Source organism: Tamandua tetradactyla, chromosome 4 (assembly GCF_023851605.1).
Source record: "Tamandua tetradactyla isolate mTamTet1 chromosome 4, mTamTet1.pri, whole genome shotgun sequence".
Lineage (NCBI taxonomy): Eukaryota > Metazoa > Chordata > Mammalia > Pilosa > Myrmecophagidae > Tamandua > Tamandua tetradactyla.
In genome coordinates, this window is record NC_135330.1 from 33962442 (window position 1) to 33976675 (window position 14234).

At 35.7% G+C, this 14234-nt stretch overlaps 1 protein-coding gene across 5 annotated transcripts in view; it reads left to right on the forward strand.

Annotated features, from left to right (window-relative positions):
• Positions 1-14234, forward strand: part of AXDND1 (axonemal dynein light chain domain containing 1) — a 259424-nt gene that overhangs the window by 129830 nt on the left and 115360 nt on the right. For all 5 annotated transcript variants that reach the window (XM_077157121.1, XM_077157125.1, XM_077157122.1 and 2 more), the window contains exon 17: positions 7672-7873. In XM_077157121.1, coding sequence (XP_077013236.1) covers positions 7672-7873 — 202 coding nt within the window. The remainder of the gene's footprint in view (positions 1-7671; positions 7874-14234) is intronic.

Consider the following 14234-nt stretch of genomic DNA (forward strand, 5'->3'; position numbering starts at 1 on the left):
GTGTTTGAATTAGCAGTCTAATTAATTCTGCAATTAGATCTTTGTTGAGCTACCTTCATTGTTCCTATTGGAGAGAGCTTCTTTTTCCCTTGGTAATCCAAATCTGAAACAATTTGTCATGCCAGTGGGAAAGGGGTACCAGCCACCACAGTTAAGGAGACTTAAAATTGTCTCCCAAAATGGTATGGGACCTCAGCCATTCTGTCCTTCCCAGACTCGTGTATGTGTGTCATGTCACTGAAGTCACCCAAACAGACAAGAACTGTGTTCCAGACAGTTCTTGGCTATTTACCAGTTGCTATGGAGGACTGCCTAAATTCCACACCTTACTATGCTGCCATCTTGTCCGGCCCCCGTTATTAATATAGCCTTGAAATAGTTTTAAAATTGGGACATGTGTATCCTTCAAGTTTTTATCCTACTTCAAGGAGATTTCAGCTATTTGGGACTCATTACCTTTCCATATGAATTTGATAATTGGTATTTCCATTTCTACAAAGAGAATTTGATTGGGATTATGTTGAATCTGTAAATTGCTTTGGGTACAATTGATAATAGTATTTAGTCTTCCAATCTATAAACACATAATGTCTGTTTATTCATTTGTTTAGGTCTTTTTAAATTTCTTTAAGCGATGTTTGGTAGCTATACATTTACAAACCTTTTTACATCCTTGTTAAAATTTATTCCTAGATAGTTGATCCTTTTAATTTCTATTTTAAGTGGACTGTTTTTCTTTATTTCCTTTTCAGATTGTTCCTTACTAGAATATAGAAACATCACTGATTTTTGTATTTTGAACTTTTACCCCACCCCTTTCCTGAAATGTTTTATTAGCTCTAGTGACTTGTTGTGGATTTTTTTTTGGGGGGATGGGCTTTCTCTATATAAGATCATCTCATCTGCAAATAAAGTTCTACTTCTTCCTTTCCAATTCAGAAACCTTTTGTTCTAGTTTGCTATCTGCCAAAATGCAATGTACCAGAAATGGAATGACTTTTTAAAAGGGGGAATTTAATAAGTTACAAGTTTACAGTTCTAAGGCCATGAAAATGTTCCAATTAAAGCAAATCTATAGAAATGTCCAATCTAAGGCATCCAGGGAAAGATACCTTGATTCAAGAAGGCCGATGAAGTTCAGGGTTTCTCTCCCAAGTGGAAAGGCACATGGTGAACAGTCAGTGTTACTCTCTCATCTGAAAAGGCACGTGGCAAACATAGCATTGTCTGCTAGCTTTCTCTTCAGGCCTCATGAGGTTCCTCCAGGGAATTCTCGTCATCTCCAAAGGTCACTGGCTGGTGGAATCTGCTGCATGGCTCTCCTCATTCTGTCATCCTTCTCTGCTCTCTCAGAATCTCCAAAGGTTGTTCGCTGGTGGACTCTGTTTCTCTCGCCTTGTAACTCTGCTTGGCTCTGTTGTGGCTTTCTCATCATTCTCAAAGGCATTCTATCCAAAAACTGTTTCCTCTTTTATAGGTTCCCAGTAAACTAATCAAGGCCCACCTGGAATGTGGACACATGTCTCCACCTAATCAAGTTTAATACCCACACTTGATTGAGTCACATCTCCATGGAGTTAAGTTAATTTGTTTCCAACATACAGTACTGAATAGGGATTAGAAGAAACAGCTGCCTTTAAAAAATTGGATTATTATTAAAACATGACTGTTCTAGGGCACATAAATCCTTTCAAACCAACACACCTTTTATTTCTTTTTGTTTTTTAATTCCATTGGATAGAACTTCTAGTACAGTGTTTTATAACAGTGATGACAATAGGCATCCTTATTTTATTCCTGATCTTAGGGGGAAGCATTCAGTTGAAGCATTCAGTCTTTCACTGTTGAATATGTTGCTAACATTGGGTTTTTCATATATGCCTTTTATCATGTTGAGGATAGTTCCTTCTATTCCTAATTTTCTAAGTGTTTTAACCAAGAAAGGATGCTGGATTCTGTCAAATGCCTTTTCTGCATCAATTGAAGTTATATTGTGATTTTTCCCTTCATTCCATTAATATAATATGTTATGTTAATTGATTTTTTAATATTGAACCTCCCTTGTATACTTGGGATAAATCCCACTTGATCATGGTGTATAATTATTTTAATATGCTGTTAGATGAGGTTTGCTAGTTTTTGTTAATTTTTTTCATCTATGTTCATAAGGGATATTGGTTTCTAATTTTCTTTTCTTGTGATATCTTTATTTAGCTTTAGTGTTAACATGATGTTGGCTGCATAGAATGAGTTAGGGAGTGTTCCCTCCCCTTCATTTTCTTGGAAGAGTTTGAGCAAGATTAGTGAACACTAATTCTTCTTAGAATAGTGGTAGAATTTACCAGCATCTGGCCTCGGGCTTTTCTTTTAGAAGGTTTTTGATTGTCAATTCAATCTCTTATTATTGGTCTGTGGAGATATATTTCTTCTTGAGTCAGCATATGTAGCATGTGTGTTTCTAGGAATTTGTCCATTTTGTCTAGGTTATCTAATCTTTGGCATCTAATTGTTTATAGTATCTTCCTATAATCCTTTTTTATTTCTATGGGGTCAGTAGTAATGTGCCACCATCATTTCTTCTTTTAGTTTGCCTTTTCTCTCTTTTTACCTTTGTCTGTCTAGCTAAGAACCAACTTTGATTCTCTTTCATTTATCTTCCACTCTAATCTTTTATTTCCTTCCTTCTGCTAGCTCTGAGTTTACTTTACCCTTCTTTTTCTAGATCCTTCAGTTTTGAAAATAGGTCTCTTATTTCATGATCTTTTTTTCTACTATAAGCTTTTAGGGCTATAAATTTTCCTCTGAGCATGGTTTTTTGCTGCATCCAATCAGTTTTTGGATGTTGTGTGTTGATTTTTATTCACTTCAAGATATTTCCTTATGATTTATTCTTTGGACCATTGGTTATTTAAGGATTCATTAATTTCCACACATTTGTGAATTTTCCAGATCTTCCTCTGTTATTGAATTCTATATTTCACTGTGGCTGGAGAAGATTCATTGTATGATTTAAATCTTTTTAAATTTATTAAGACATGGGTTTTTTTTTGCCTAACCCTTGGCTAGAGAATGATATGTGTACAGTAGAAAAAGATATATTCCATTGTTTGTGGTTGAAATGTTCTATATATGTCAGTTAGGTCTAGCTGGTTTATAGTGTCACTCAAATATTCTATTTCCTTCCTTATTGGAAGTTGTGTTTGAAGTCTCTTACTATTAATGTACTGTTATAGTTTGCTAATGGCTGCTGGAATGCAATACACCAGAAACAGTTTGGCTTTTATAAAGGGGATTATTAAGTTACAAGTTTACCATTCTAAGGCCATAAAAATTCCCAAACCAAGGCATCCAGAGAAAGATACCTTGACTCAAGCAAGGTCAATGGCTTCCAGAACACCTCTGTCAAATGGGAAGGCATGTGGCTGGTGTGGGCTGGTCCCTGGGCTGCCCCTTGGGAAGCTGGTTTCAAACAGCTGATTTCAAACAGCTTCCCAAGGGGCATTTTCTTTCTGTATCTCCAAATATCTCTGTCTGGTCAGCTCTGAGCTCTTTCCTCTCTGTGTGGTCTCTTAAAGCCTCTAGTAAACTAATTAAGACCCACTTTGAATGGGTGGAGTCACATCTCCATTTAATCAAAAGGTCATATCCACAATTGGGTGTGTCACATATTCATGGAAATAACCTAGTTAAGAGGTTTCAACTTAAACAATAGGTCTGGCCCCACAAGATTTGGCCCCACAGGATATAAAAAACATGGCTTTCCTGGGGGTACATAACAATTTTAAACCAGCACATGCCTCACTCTGGAAACAAAAAGGACATATTCTTTTCATATACAAAACATTCATTCCATCACAATATCAAGAAAAGCCTTAAGCCATTTCAATAACAATACTAATACAATACAAAGTCAGAAACCAAACAAAGCTTCGTCAAAGTCAGTTACAGGCATAGTATGTTTTAAGGCAAAATTCTCCTCTAGCTGTCGACCTGTGAAACTCAGAATAAGTTATCTGCTTCTAAAATAAAAAGGAGGGATAGTCATAGCCTACATGTTCCCATTGCCATAGGGAGAAATCAGAAGGAAAAAGGGGTCATGAAACCCAAACAGTTCTGAAAACCTGCATGGCATACTCCATTAGATTTCAAAGTCTAAGAGTCATTTACAGAGTGACCTTTCATCCTTGGGGCTTCAGAGAGGGGTAGTCCCATCCTCTGTAAGGGCTTATGCAGCAGCCCTGTTCTCTCCAGACACTGGGGTGAGGTTTTCAACATTGGGGGACATTTCTCTCAGCTCCCACCCCCTCCAAACATCAGGGCATCACCTTGACTCTTTTCTATCTCTGGGGCACATGCGCAACACCCCAGAACAATGGGGCAGCAGCGAGGGTCTCCCCTTCCCCAGTTTATGTGCCCCACCCTCTCTGAGGCCTGGGACCCCAAAGCTCTTCCTGAACATCAAGGCAGAAGATGCAGCCCCTGCCTCTAGTGCAAACTCACCTTCTCCACATACATGGAATGATCCACTCTCCTGGCCTTAGATTTATTGGCTTCACATCTTAGCTTCCATGGTTTTACCTTTGAACTAATTTTTCCATCAGTCTGTCTCTTTTAGTTGAGACTGGCAGTAGTTCCATTTATACAGCTCTCACACAAAAAAATTGTTGGTTTTCCATGTAGCACACAGGAATCAAAGCCATTAGACAATAGGACTTTCCACAAATTCTTTCTAGATAACACTTTTTCCAATCCTCACCTTTTCTGAAATGGCTGACTGTTTCCATATGTATTAGTTAGGGTTCTCTAGAGAAACAGAATCAACAGGGAACACTTGCAAATATAAAATTTATGAAAGTGTCTCACGTGACCGTAGGAACGCAGAGTCCAAAATCCACAGGGCAGGCTCCAAAGCCGATGACTCCAATGGATGGCCTGGATGAACTCCACAGGAGAGGCTCACCAGCCAAAGCAGGAATGCAACCTGTCTCCTCTGAGTCCTCCTTAAAAGGCTTCCCGTGATTGCATTTAGCATCACTAATTGCAGAAGACACTCCCCTTTGGCTGATTACAAATGGAATCAGCTGTGGATGTAGCCAATGTGATCATGACCTAATCCTATGAAATGTCCTCATTGCAACAGACAGGCCAGCGCTTGCCCAATCAGATGAACAGGTAACACAACTTGGCCAAGTTGACACCTGTCCCTAACCATGACACCGTATTTGGCTAATTCTCTGGGATTTCACTCTCTGGACACCCAGAATTTTTCCAGACTATCAATTTTTGGTTTCTTTTACCCAAGAGTTCAGTTCTTAGCTTATCTCTTTCCTCTCACATTTTACTATAAGCTGTGTGGAGAAGTTAGCTTGCATTTTACACATTTAGTTTGGAAATCTCTTCAACTAAGTAGATTGCTTTCAAATTCTACCTTCCATCCAACACCAGGAGACAATTTTGTCAAATACTCTGCCACTTTAAAACACAGGTCACATAATTATGCCTAAGAGTCACTCTCAGAGAACATTTTTTGTTGCTCAGATGTAACCTCTCTCTCTAAGTCAACTCTACAGGTGAACTTACAGCCCCTCCCTGTACATGGGACATGATTCCCAGGGGTGTAAATATCCCTGGTAACATGGGACAGGACTCCAAGGATGAGCTGGGACCCAGTATCATGGGATTGAGAAATCCTTCTTGACCAAAAGGGGGAAAAGAAATGAAACAAAGTTTCAGTGGCTGTGAGATTTCAAACACAGTTTAGAAGTTATCCTGGAGGTTATTCTTATGCATTATATAGATTTCCCTTTTTTAGTTTGTGATGCATTGGAGTGGTTAAAGGGATGTATCTGAAACTGCTGATGTGTATTCCAGTAGCTTTGATTCTTGAAGATGACTGTATAACTATATAGCTTTTACATTGTGACTGTATCATTGTAGAAACCTTGTGTCTGATGCTCTCTTTATCCAGGGTATGGACAGATGAGTAAAAAAAAATGAGGACAAAAATAAATAAATAATAGGGGGGAATAAGGGGGAAAATGGGTAGATTGAAATACTAGTGGTCAATGAGAGAGAGAGTGGAGTAAGGAATATGGGATGTATGAGTCTTTTCTTCTATCTTTTTCTTTCTTTTTTTTCTGGGGTGATGCAAATATTCTAAAAATGATCATGGTGATGAATACGCAACCTTGTAATAATATTGTGAGCCATTTATTGTATACTTTGGATGGACTGTGTGTGTGTGGAGATATCTGAATAAAAACATTTTTAAAAATATGGTTTCCCTTTCTTCCAGTTTGTAATGACACATTAATCATTTATGTCTAAAGCCTCATCAGATGTATCTTTAGAGTCCATATTTCTACCAACAGTCTCTTCAAAGCAATTCAGACCTTCTCTCTTAAGCATATCACAATTCTTCCAGAATCTTTTCCTTATCAAATTAAAAAGCCATCCCAAAATGTTTGATATTTACAAACCATAGCACCCCAATTCTCTGGTACCATAATCTGTTTTAGTTTGCTAATTATTCCAGAACTTACCAAACCAGAAATGGGTTGTCTTTTATAAAGGGAATTTATTAAATTACAAGTTTACAGTTCTAAGGCCATAAAAATGTTCAAACCAAGGCATCCAGAAAGATACCTTGACTCGAGAAAGGCCAATGGTATCTGAAACAGCTCTGTCAGCTGGGAAGGCATATGGCTGACATCTACTGGTCCTTTGACTTCTGGTTTCAAACAGCTTCCCCAGGGGCATTTTCTTTCTGCATCTCCAAACATCTGTGTCTGGTTAGCTCTTAGCTCTTTCCATCTCCAAGAACTCTCCTAAAGACTCCAGTAAACTAATCAAGCCCCACCTTGAATGGGAGGAGTCATATGTCCAGCTAATCAAAAGGTCACACCCACAATTGGATGTGTCACATCTCCATGAAAAAGAACTAATCAAGAGGTTTCACCCTAAATAATAATAGGTCTGGTCCCACAAGATTTGATCAGGATTGAAAGAACATGGCTTTTCTGGGGTATATAGCAATTTCAAACTAGCACAGTAGTACTATTCCTTTCTTCAAATCTGTCAGTGTTTACTTCATATATTTTGGGGCTTGGTCATTAGGTGCATATGCTATATCTTCTTACTAAATTGATCCATTTATCAATATATAGTGTTCTTATTTGTCCTTTATAATAATTTTAACTTAAAAATCTACTTTACCTGATGTTAGCATAGGTAACATCAGTATAACTCTTTTGGTTACAAATTGCATAGAATATTTTTCCCATCTTTTTCATTTCATATAGTTGGATCATGCTTTTTATTAATCCATTAAAGTCTCTCACTTTCTACTGGGTAGTTTATCATTTACATTTAAGATAATAACACAAGACTTTTTCTGCCAATTTTCTTTTGTTTTTTTGTAAGTCTTATACTTTTTTGTCCCTCAATTTTTCCATTACATCGTACTTTCATATTTATTTTATCCTTTATAATTAACTCCTTTGAGTCCCTTATTTCCTTCTGAGTATTTTTAGGATCTACTCTCAGCAAATCTCAGTAGGAAAGCTTTAGGATAAAACAAATATAAAAGATATGACTATATAAGGAATTTATAATTTGGTATTGAAGTGGACTTAGAATTACTTTCAAAAATTGTTTTTCTCACTTTTCTAGGTGTGTCTAAAATTCTTTCAAATGTGCTCAGTTCTCTTGAATTCTGCACTTATAAGATAGAACATGTCATGAAGATTCCTGAAGTGTTTCTTGAAGAATGGGAAAGAATTAATGAAAAAAATAATGAAATGATATCTCAAATGGATACACTGTCAAAGATTATTGGTATTGTTCCACAGTATATGGACATGGAATCTGGCTCGTAAGTACAAATCAATTCCCATTGTTCTTTTTGTTTCATTGAATTTTTTAAAAACAATTTTATTGACAAATAATTCATATACCATAACATTCACCCACTTTGAGTGTACAGATAATGGTTTTCAGTACAGTCACAGATGTGTGCAATCATCACCACAATTTTAAAACATTTTCTTAACCCCATAGGGAATTCTAAACTCTTTTGCTATCACATTTAATATGAATTATATGCCACATAGTTTTCTATGACAGGCTTCTTTAACTTAGCACAATGTTTTCAAGGCTTATCCATGTTGTAGCATATATCAGTACTTCATTCCTTTTTATGGCTGAATAATATTCCATTGTATGCATATGTTAGGTTGGGAAACCACCACCTCTTAGGAAAACTAATGGCAACCTCTTTAAGTTAGAAGAACCACAATATAAATAGGCAATTTAAAGAATTTAATTGTGTCTGGAGAAACAAGGATCCAATCCTTGTCCAGTAGTTGAAACCCCTAAGTTTCTTATCCTTGGCTTATATAGTCTTGTGTAGATTGAGGCCTGGTGTTTTACATAAAGCTTGCATTATTTGCATCTATAATTATCTGTTGATTACTAATTAATGAGCATGTCCCTAGTGTTATGTAATCCTATGTTTACTTCATACTATTTCATACATAGCATGTTCAATTATGGCAGAAAGTCTCCACCTCTGGGCGTGTCTTTTATTATGCTAATAAAGTAGGGGGTCACCTTAAGAACAATTTTGGGGTTTCTGTGCCTGTGCTTGCAACCAGTTAAATTTAGCTTCTCTGCTTGGCCATAGAAGGATGCAATTAACCGTAAGTGCAGGACATTGGTCTCTGAATTTGTATAATTTATATAAGTATCATTAGTCTAGAATGCTGGGCTCTTGATTCCCTTTATTCCATAGTTCTTGTGGGCTGCTAACTTCCCCTCTGGAACTGTAATGGTTTCTCTGTAACCCCAGTAACTCCACTGCCATCCTTTACAACCACTCCAACATGTATATCACATTTTCTAGGTCCATTTGTCAATTGATGTGCATTTGGGTTATTCCATTTTTGGCTATTTAATGCTGCTATAAGCATTTGTGTATAAGTTTTTATGTGGATATGTGTCTTCCATTCTCTTGGGCATATACCTGTGAGTGGAATTTTGGGGCATATAGTAACTCTATGTTAAACCTTAGAGGAACTACCTTCTAAAGTCACAGCACCATTAAACATTCCTATCAGCAATGCACAAGGGTTCCAATTTCTCCACATACTTGACATTTTTTATTAGCTAACTTTTTCATTCTAGCCATTCTAGTAGGTGTGAAGTGGTATATGATTATGCTTTTGATTTACATTTCTCTGATGCTTAATAATGTTAAGCATCTTTCATTGTGCTGATTGGGTATTGTAAATCTTCTTTGAAGAAATGTCTGTTAAAATATTTTCCTCATTTTTTTAAATTGAGTTATTTGCTTTTTAATGTTGAGTTAAAAGAGTCTTTATATATCCTAGATACATGTCTTTTATCTGATAAATAATTTGAAATGTTTTCTCCCATTCTATGAATTCTCTGTTCCTTTAAAGCACAAAAGCTTTTAAAATTATGAATTCTAATTCATCTATTTTTGTTGTTGTTGTTGCTCACATTTTTGGTGTCCCAAGAATCCTTTCTCATATCCAAGCTCATGAAGATTTACCCCTGTTTTCTTCTGAGAGTTTCATAATTTTAGTTCTTATTTTAGGGCTTTCTCAAATTTTGAGTTAATTTTTATACATGGTTGGACTAGGGGTTCAATTTCATTCTTTTGCACATGACTATCCAGTTTTCTCTGTCATTTGTTGAAGAAACTATTTTTTCCCCAATTGCATAGTCTTGAACCTTTGTCAAAAATCAGATAAGCATAAGTGCTTATTTTTAATAAAAGTTTATTTTTGGACTCAATTCTATCCCAGTGACCTACATGTATATCTTTATGCCATTACCACACTGTTGTGATTACCCTTGCTTTGTGGTAAATTTTGAAATTGGGAAATGAGAGTTCCTTTACTTTGTTCTTCCTTTTCAGGATTTTTGCTCTATTCTGAGTCCCTTTCAAGTCTTTGTGCATTTTAGAATCAATTTGTCAATTTCTAAAAAGAATTCAGCTAGGTTTCTGAAAGGAAGTGCATTGAATCTTAGATCAATTTGAGAAATATTGGCATTTTAACAATGTTAAGTCTCCCATTCCATTATTACAGAATGTTTTCCGATTATTTAGATCTTTAATTTATTTTAACAATATTTCCTAGTTTTCTGAGTGGTTTGCACTCTTGGTCTAGTTAGAAGCCCTAGTACAATATTGAATAGAAGTGTTGGAAGCAGATATCCTTATTTTGTTCTTGATAGTATCAGAAAAGCATAGTCTTTCATCATTGTGTGTTGTTGTCTGTGGTTTTCTCATATATACGCTTAACACGTTGAAGAAATCCCCATTTATTCCTAGTTTGTTGAATGTCTTTCACCATTATGTATGTTGTTGTCTGTGGTTTTCTCATATATACTCTTAACACATTGCAGAAATCTCCTTTTATTCCTAGTTTGTGTTTTTACCATGAAATGGCACTAGACTTTGTCTATTGAGGTGATCATGTGGCTTTAGCTGTCTAGTCTGTTAATATTATGCTTTACATTGATTTTTTGTATGTTAAACAAACCTTGTATTTCTCAGATAAATCTCTCTTTTTCATGGTGCATAATTCCATTGTTGAGGATTTTAAAATTTTATATTCATAAGAGATATTTGTCTATAATTTATTTTCTTGTATTTATTGATCAGTGAGACATCGACTTCATAAAATGAGTTGGGAAGTGTTCCCTAGACTTCTGTACTTTGAGAGAATTTATGAAGAATTGATGTAAATTTTTCTTTGAATGTTTATAAGAATTCAGCAGCGAAGCATTCTGGGTCAGCCTTTTTTGTGACTAGGTTTTTTTTTTAATTACTTATGCAATATCTTTACTTGTGACAGGCCTATTCAGATTGTTAATTCTTCTTTAGTTTCCATAGTGTGTTCTTTCTAGGAATTTTTAAATTTCAGTTAAAATCTCATTTGTTAAAATACCATTCTTCATAGTATTTCTTTATAATCCTTTTTATTTCTGCAAGTTCAGTAGTCAGTCCCATCTTTCACTTCTGATTCCACTGATTGACATCTTCTCACTTTTTTTCTTGGTACATCTCTCTAAGGTTTTTTTTTTTTTTTTTTTTTTTTTTAATGTGTTGATCTTTTCAAAGAACCAGCTTTTTGTTTCACTGATTTTCTATATTTTTCTGTTAATTTTCCTTTTTGTGAGAACCCCAAATTCTTCTCCACTGTTGATTTCCAATTTCATTACATTGTGGTCAGAGAACATACTTTGTAATATTTCTATCTTTCTTAATTTCTTGAAAAATTTTTATGGTCTAGCATTTGGTCTGCCTAATTTTTCTATCCATTATTGAAATTGAGCTTTTTTGTTTGTTTGTTTACATGGGCAGGCACCGGGAATCGAACCCGGGTCCTCTGGCATGGCAGGCGAGGAAGTTGAGGTTTTTAAGTCTCCAACTATTATTGTTGGTTTGCTTATTTCTCCCCCTTTGTCTGTTAATTTTAACTTCATGTATTTTGGTGCTCCTTTATTAGGTGTTTATATGTTTACAATTATTATATCTTCTTGGTGGAATGACCCTTTTATAATTATAAAATGTTCCTCTTTCTCTCTAGTAACATTTTGTTGTTGCTGTTTTAAAGTCTATTTGTCTGACATCAGTTTAGCCACTCCAGCTTTTCTGTGATTGCTGTTTCCATTAATTATTTTTTGTTTGTTTGTTCATTTTAAACATCATTTAACTTTAAATGTGTTTTCTGTTTGAATCTAAAGAGTATCTCCTGTAGAAAACTTTCAGTTTGTTAATGCTACCAGAATTCAATATACCAGAAATGGAATGGCTTTTATAAAGGGGATTTATTAAGTTACAAATTTGCTGTTCTAAAAATGTCCAAATGAAGGCATCCAGAGAAAGAAACCTTGACTCCAAAGAAACGTTGATGTCTGACACATGGGAAGGCACATGGCTGGCATCTGCTTGTCCTTGTACCTGGTTTTATTGTTTTCAGCTTCTGATTCCAGTGGCATCCTCTTTAAGTGTCTATGGGTCTTGACCTACCTGCTCTGGGGAAAACTCTGGGTTACATCTCTTAGCTTAGCATCTCATGGAAAGGTACATGGCGATGTCTGCTGGTCTATGGTTCCTTTCTAGCTTCTGTTGGCTGTCTCAGCTTCTGGCATCTCCAGGGCCTTCTGCATTTCCAAACATCTGCATGTATGTTGGGTCTTCAAGTATCTCCATATGTCTGCATCTATGTCGGCTCTGAGCTTTCTCCAGAATGCTTCCCCTTTTAAAGGACTCTAGTAAATTAATCAAGACCCACCTTGAATGGATGGAGTCACATCTCCATCTAATCAAAAGTTCACACCCACAATTGGGTGTGCCACATCTCCATGGAAACAACCTAATCAAAGGATCCCACCCTGCAAAATTGAATCAGGATGAACAGAGCATGGCTACCCTCACAAGACTGGATCCAGATTTAAAAAACATGGCTTTTACAGGGTACATAAAAGTTTCAAACTACCACAACAATTTATAATTGAATTACGTTTTTTAATCTAGTTTGATAATCTCTGGCTTTTTCTTGGATTGTTTAATCCATTTACGTTTAATGTGAATTTTACTTTCTTCTATATATCTCATGTCTTTTATGTTCCTTTATTCCTCCTTTAATGCTTTATTTTGCATTGAGTGAATATTGTCTAATGTAGCATTTTACTTTCATTAACAATTTTTTCACTGTTTTGAGTTATCTTTTACTGGCTGCTCTAGGTTTTATCATATATACATCTTAAAATAACAGAATAAGCTTCATATTTATATTACCTGAATTCCAACAATATGTAGAAACTTTCCTCATGTAGTTCTATTCCCTTTTCCTCCTTTTGTGCTATTATTGTTACACATATTACACTTATTAAAGTTACAAACCCAACAATACATTGTTATAGTATTACTTCCCCCTCTATCATCATTTCCTTAGTATAATACAAGGTTTTTCCCCACACATCTGCTTTTTGTTGTTATTAGCAAATATATTCACATATATTTATATGTTACAGACCCAACAATACATTAAATACATATTGTGTTCTAAATTACCTTTTAAATCACCTATGAATAAAAGAGAGTAAATATGCATTTATACTGTCTTTTATAATTACATAATTATCTTTTCTGGCTCTTTTTTTGTTTTGTTTTGTTTTTGAGGGGTTTGAGTTATCACCTGGAGTCATTTGCTTTTATATTTTAAAAATAATTTTTGTAAGGTGGTGTGCCAGTTTCAAACTATTATGCATCCCAGAAAAGCCATGTTTTAATCCTGATCCAGTCTTGTGGTGGGGAGGCAGGCATTTCTTTTAATCTTGTTTCAACATTGTAGGGCAGAAACTTTTGATTCAGTTATCTCCATGGAGATGTGAAATGCCCTTTTGTGGGTGTGACCTTTTGATTAGATGGCAATTGGATTTTACCTACTTCAGGTGGGTCTTGACTAATTTACTGGAGTCCTTTAAAAGAGAAAACATTTTGGAGAGAGCTCAGAGCTACAGATCCAGACACAAACACAGATGCAGACACTTGGAGAACAATTGCTCCAGAGCTAACAGAGACATGGATGTTTAGGGGTGCTTGGAGTGCTGACAGAGAGAGTAGATGCCTAGAGATGGGCAAAGCCCAGCAGACATCACCATGTACCTTTCCATGCAATGCTAAGCAAGCCATAACCCAGAGTTGTGTCCCAGAGGAGCTAAGTGAAGGTCCACAAACACTTAGAGAGGAAACTACTGGCATCAGAATATAGAAGCAACAGAACCAGGAATGCGGACCAGCAGACACCAGCCATGTACTTTCCCATCTGATAGAGGTGTTCCAGATGGCATCAGCCTTTCTTTAGTGAAGGTAACCTCTTCTTGGTGCCTTAATTTGAACATTTTCATGGCCTTAGAACTGTAAACTTGTAACTATTAAATTCCCTTTTTAGAAGCCATTCCATTTCTGGTATATTGCTTTCTGGCAGCATTAGCAAACCAATATAAAACAAAATCTTTCCATAGTTTTTTTTTGTTTTTTTTTTTTACTGAGAAGTCATTATTTTGTTTTCATTTTTAAAAAATAGCTTTGTTTGAATATAGGATTGTTGGTTGACAATTTTTGTTTTAGAGCACTTTAAATCTGTTATCTTCTGGCCTCTATTGTTTCTGCTGAAAAGCCAGCTGTTAATCTT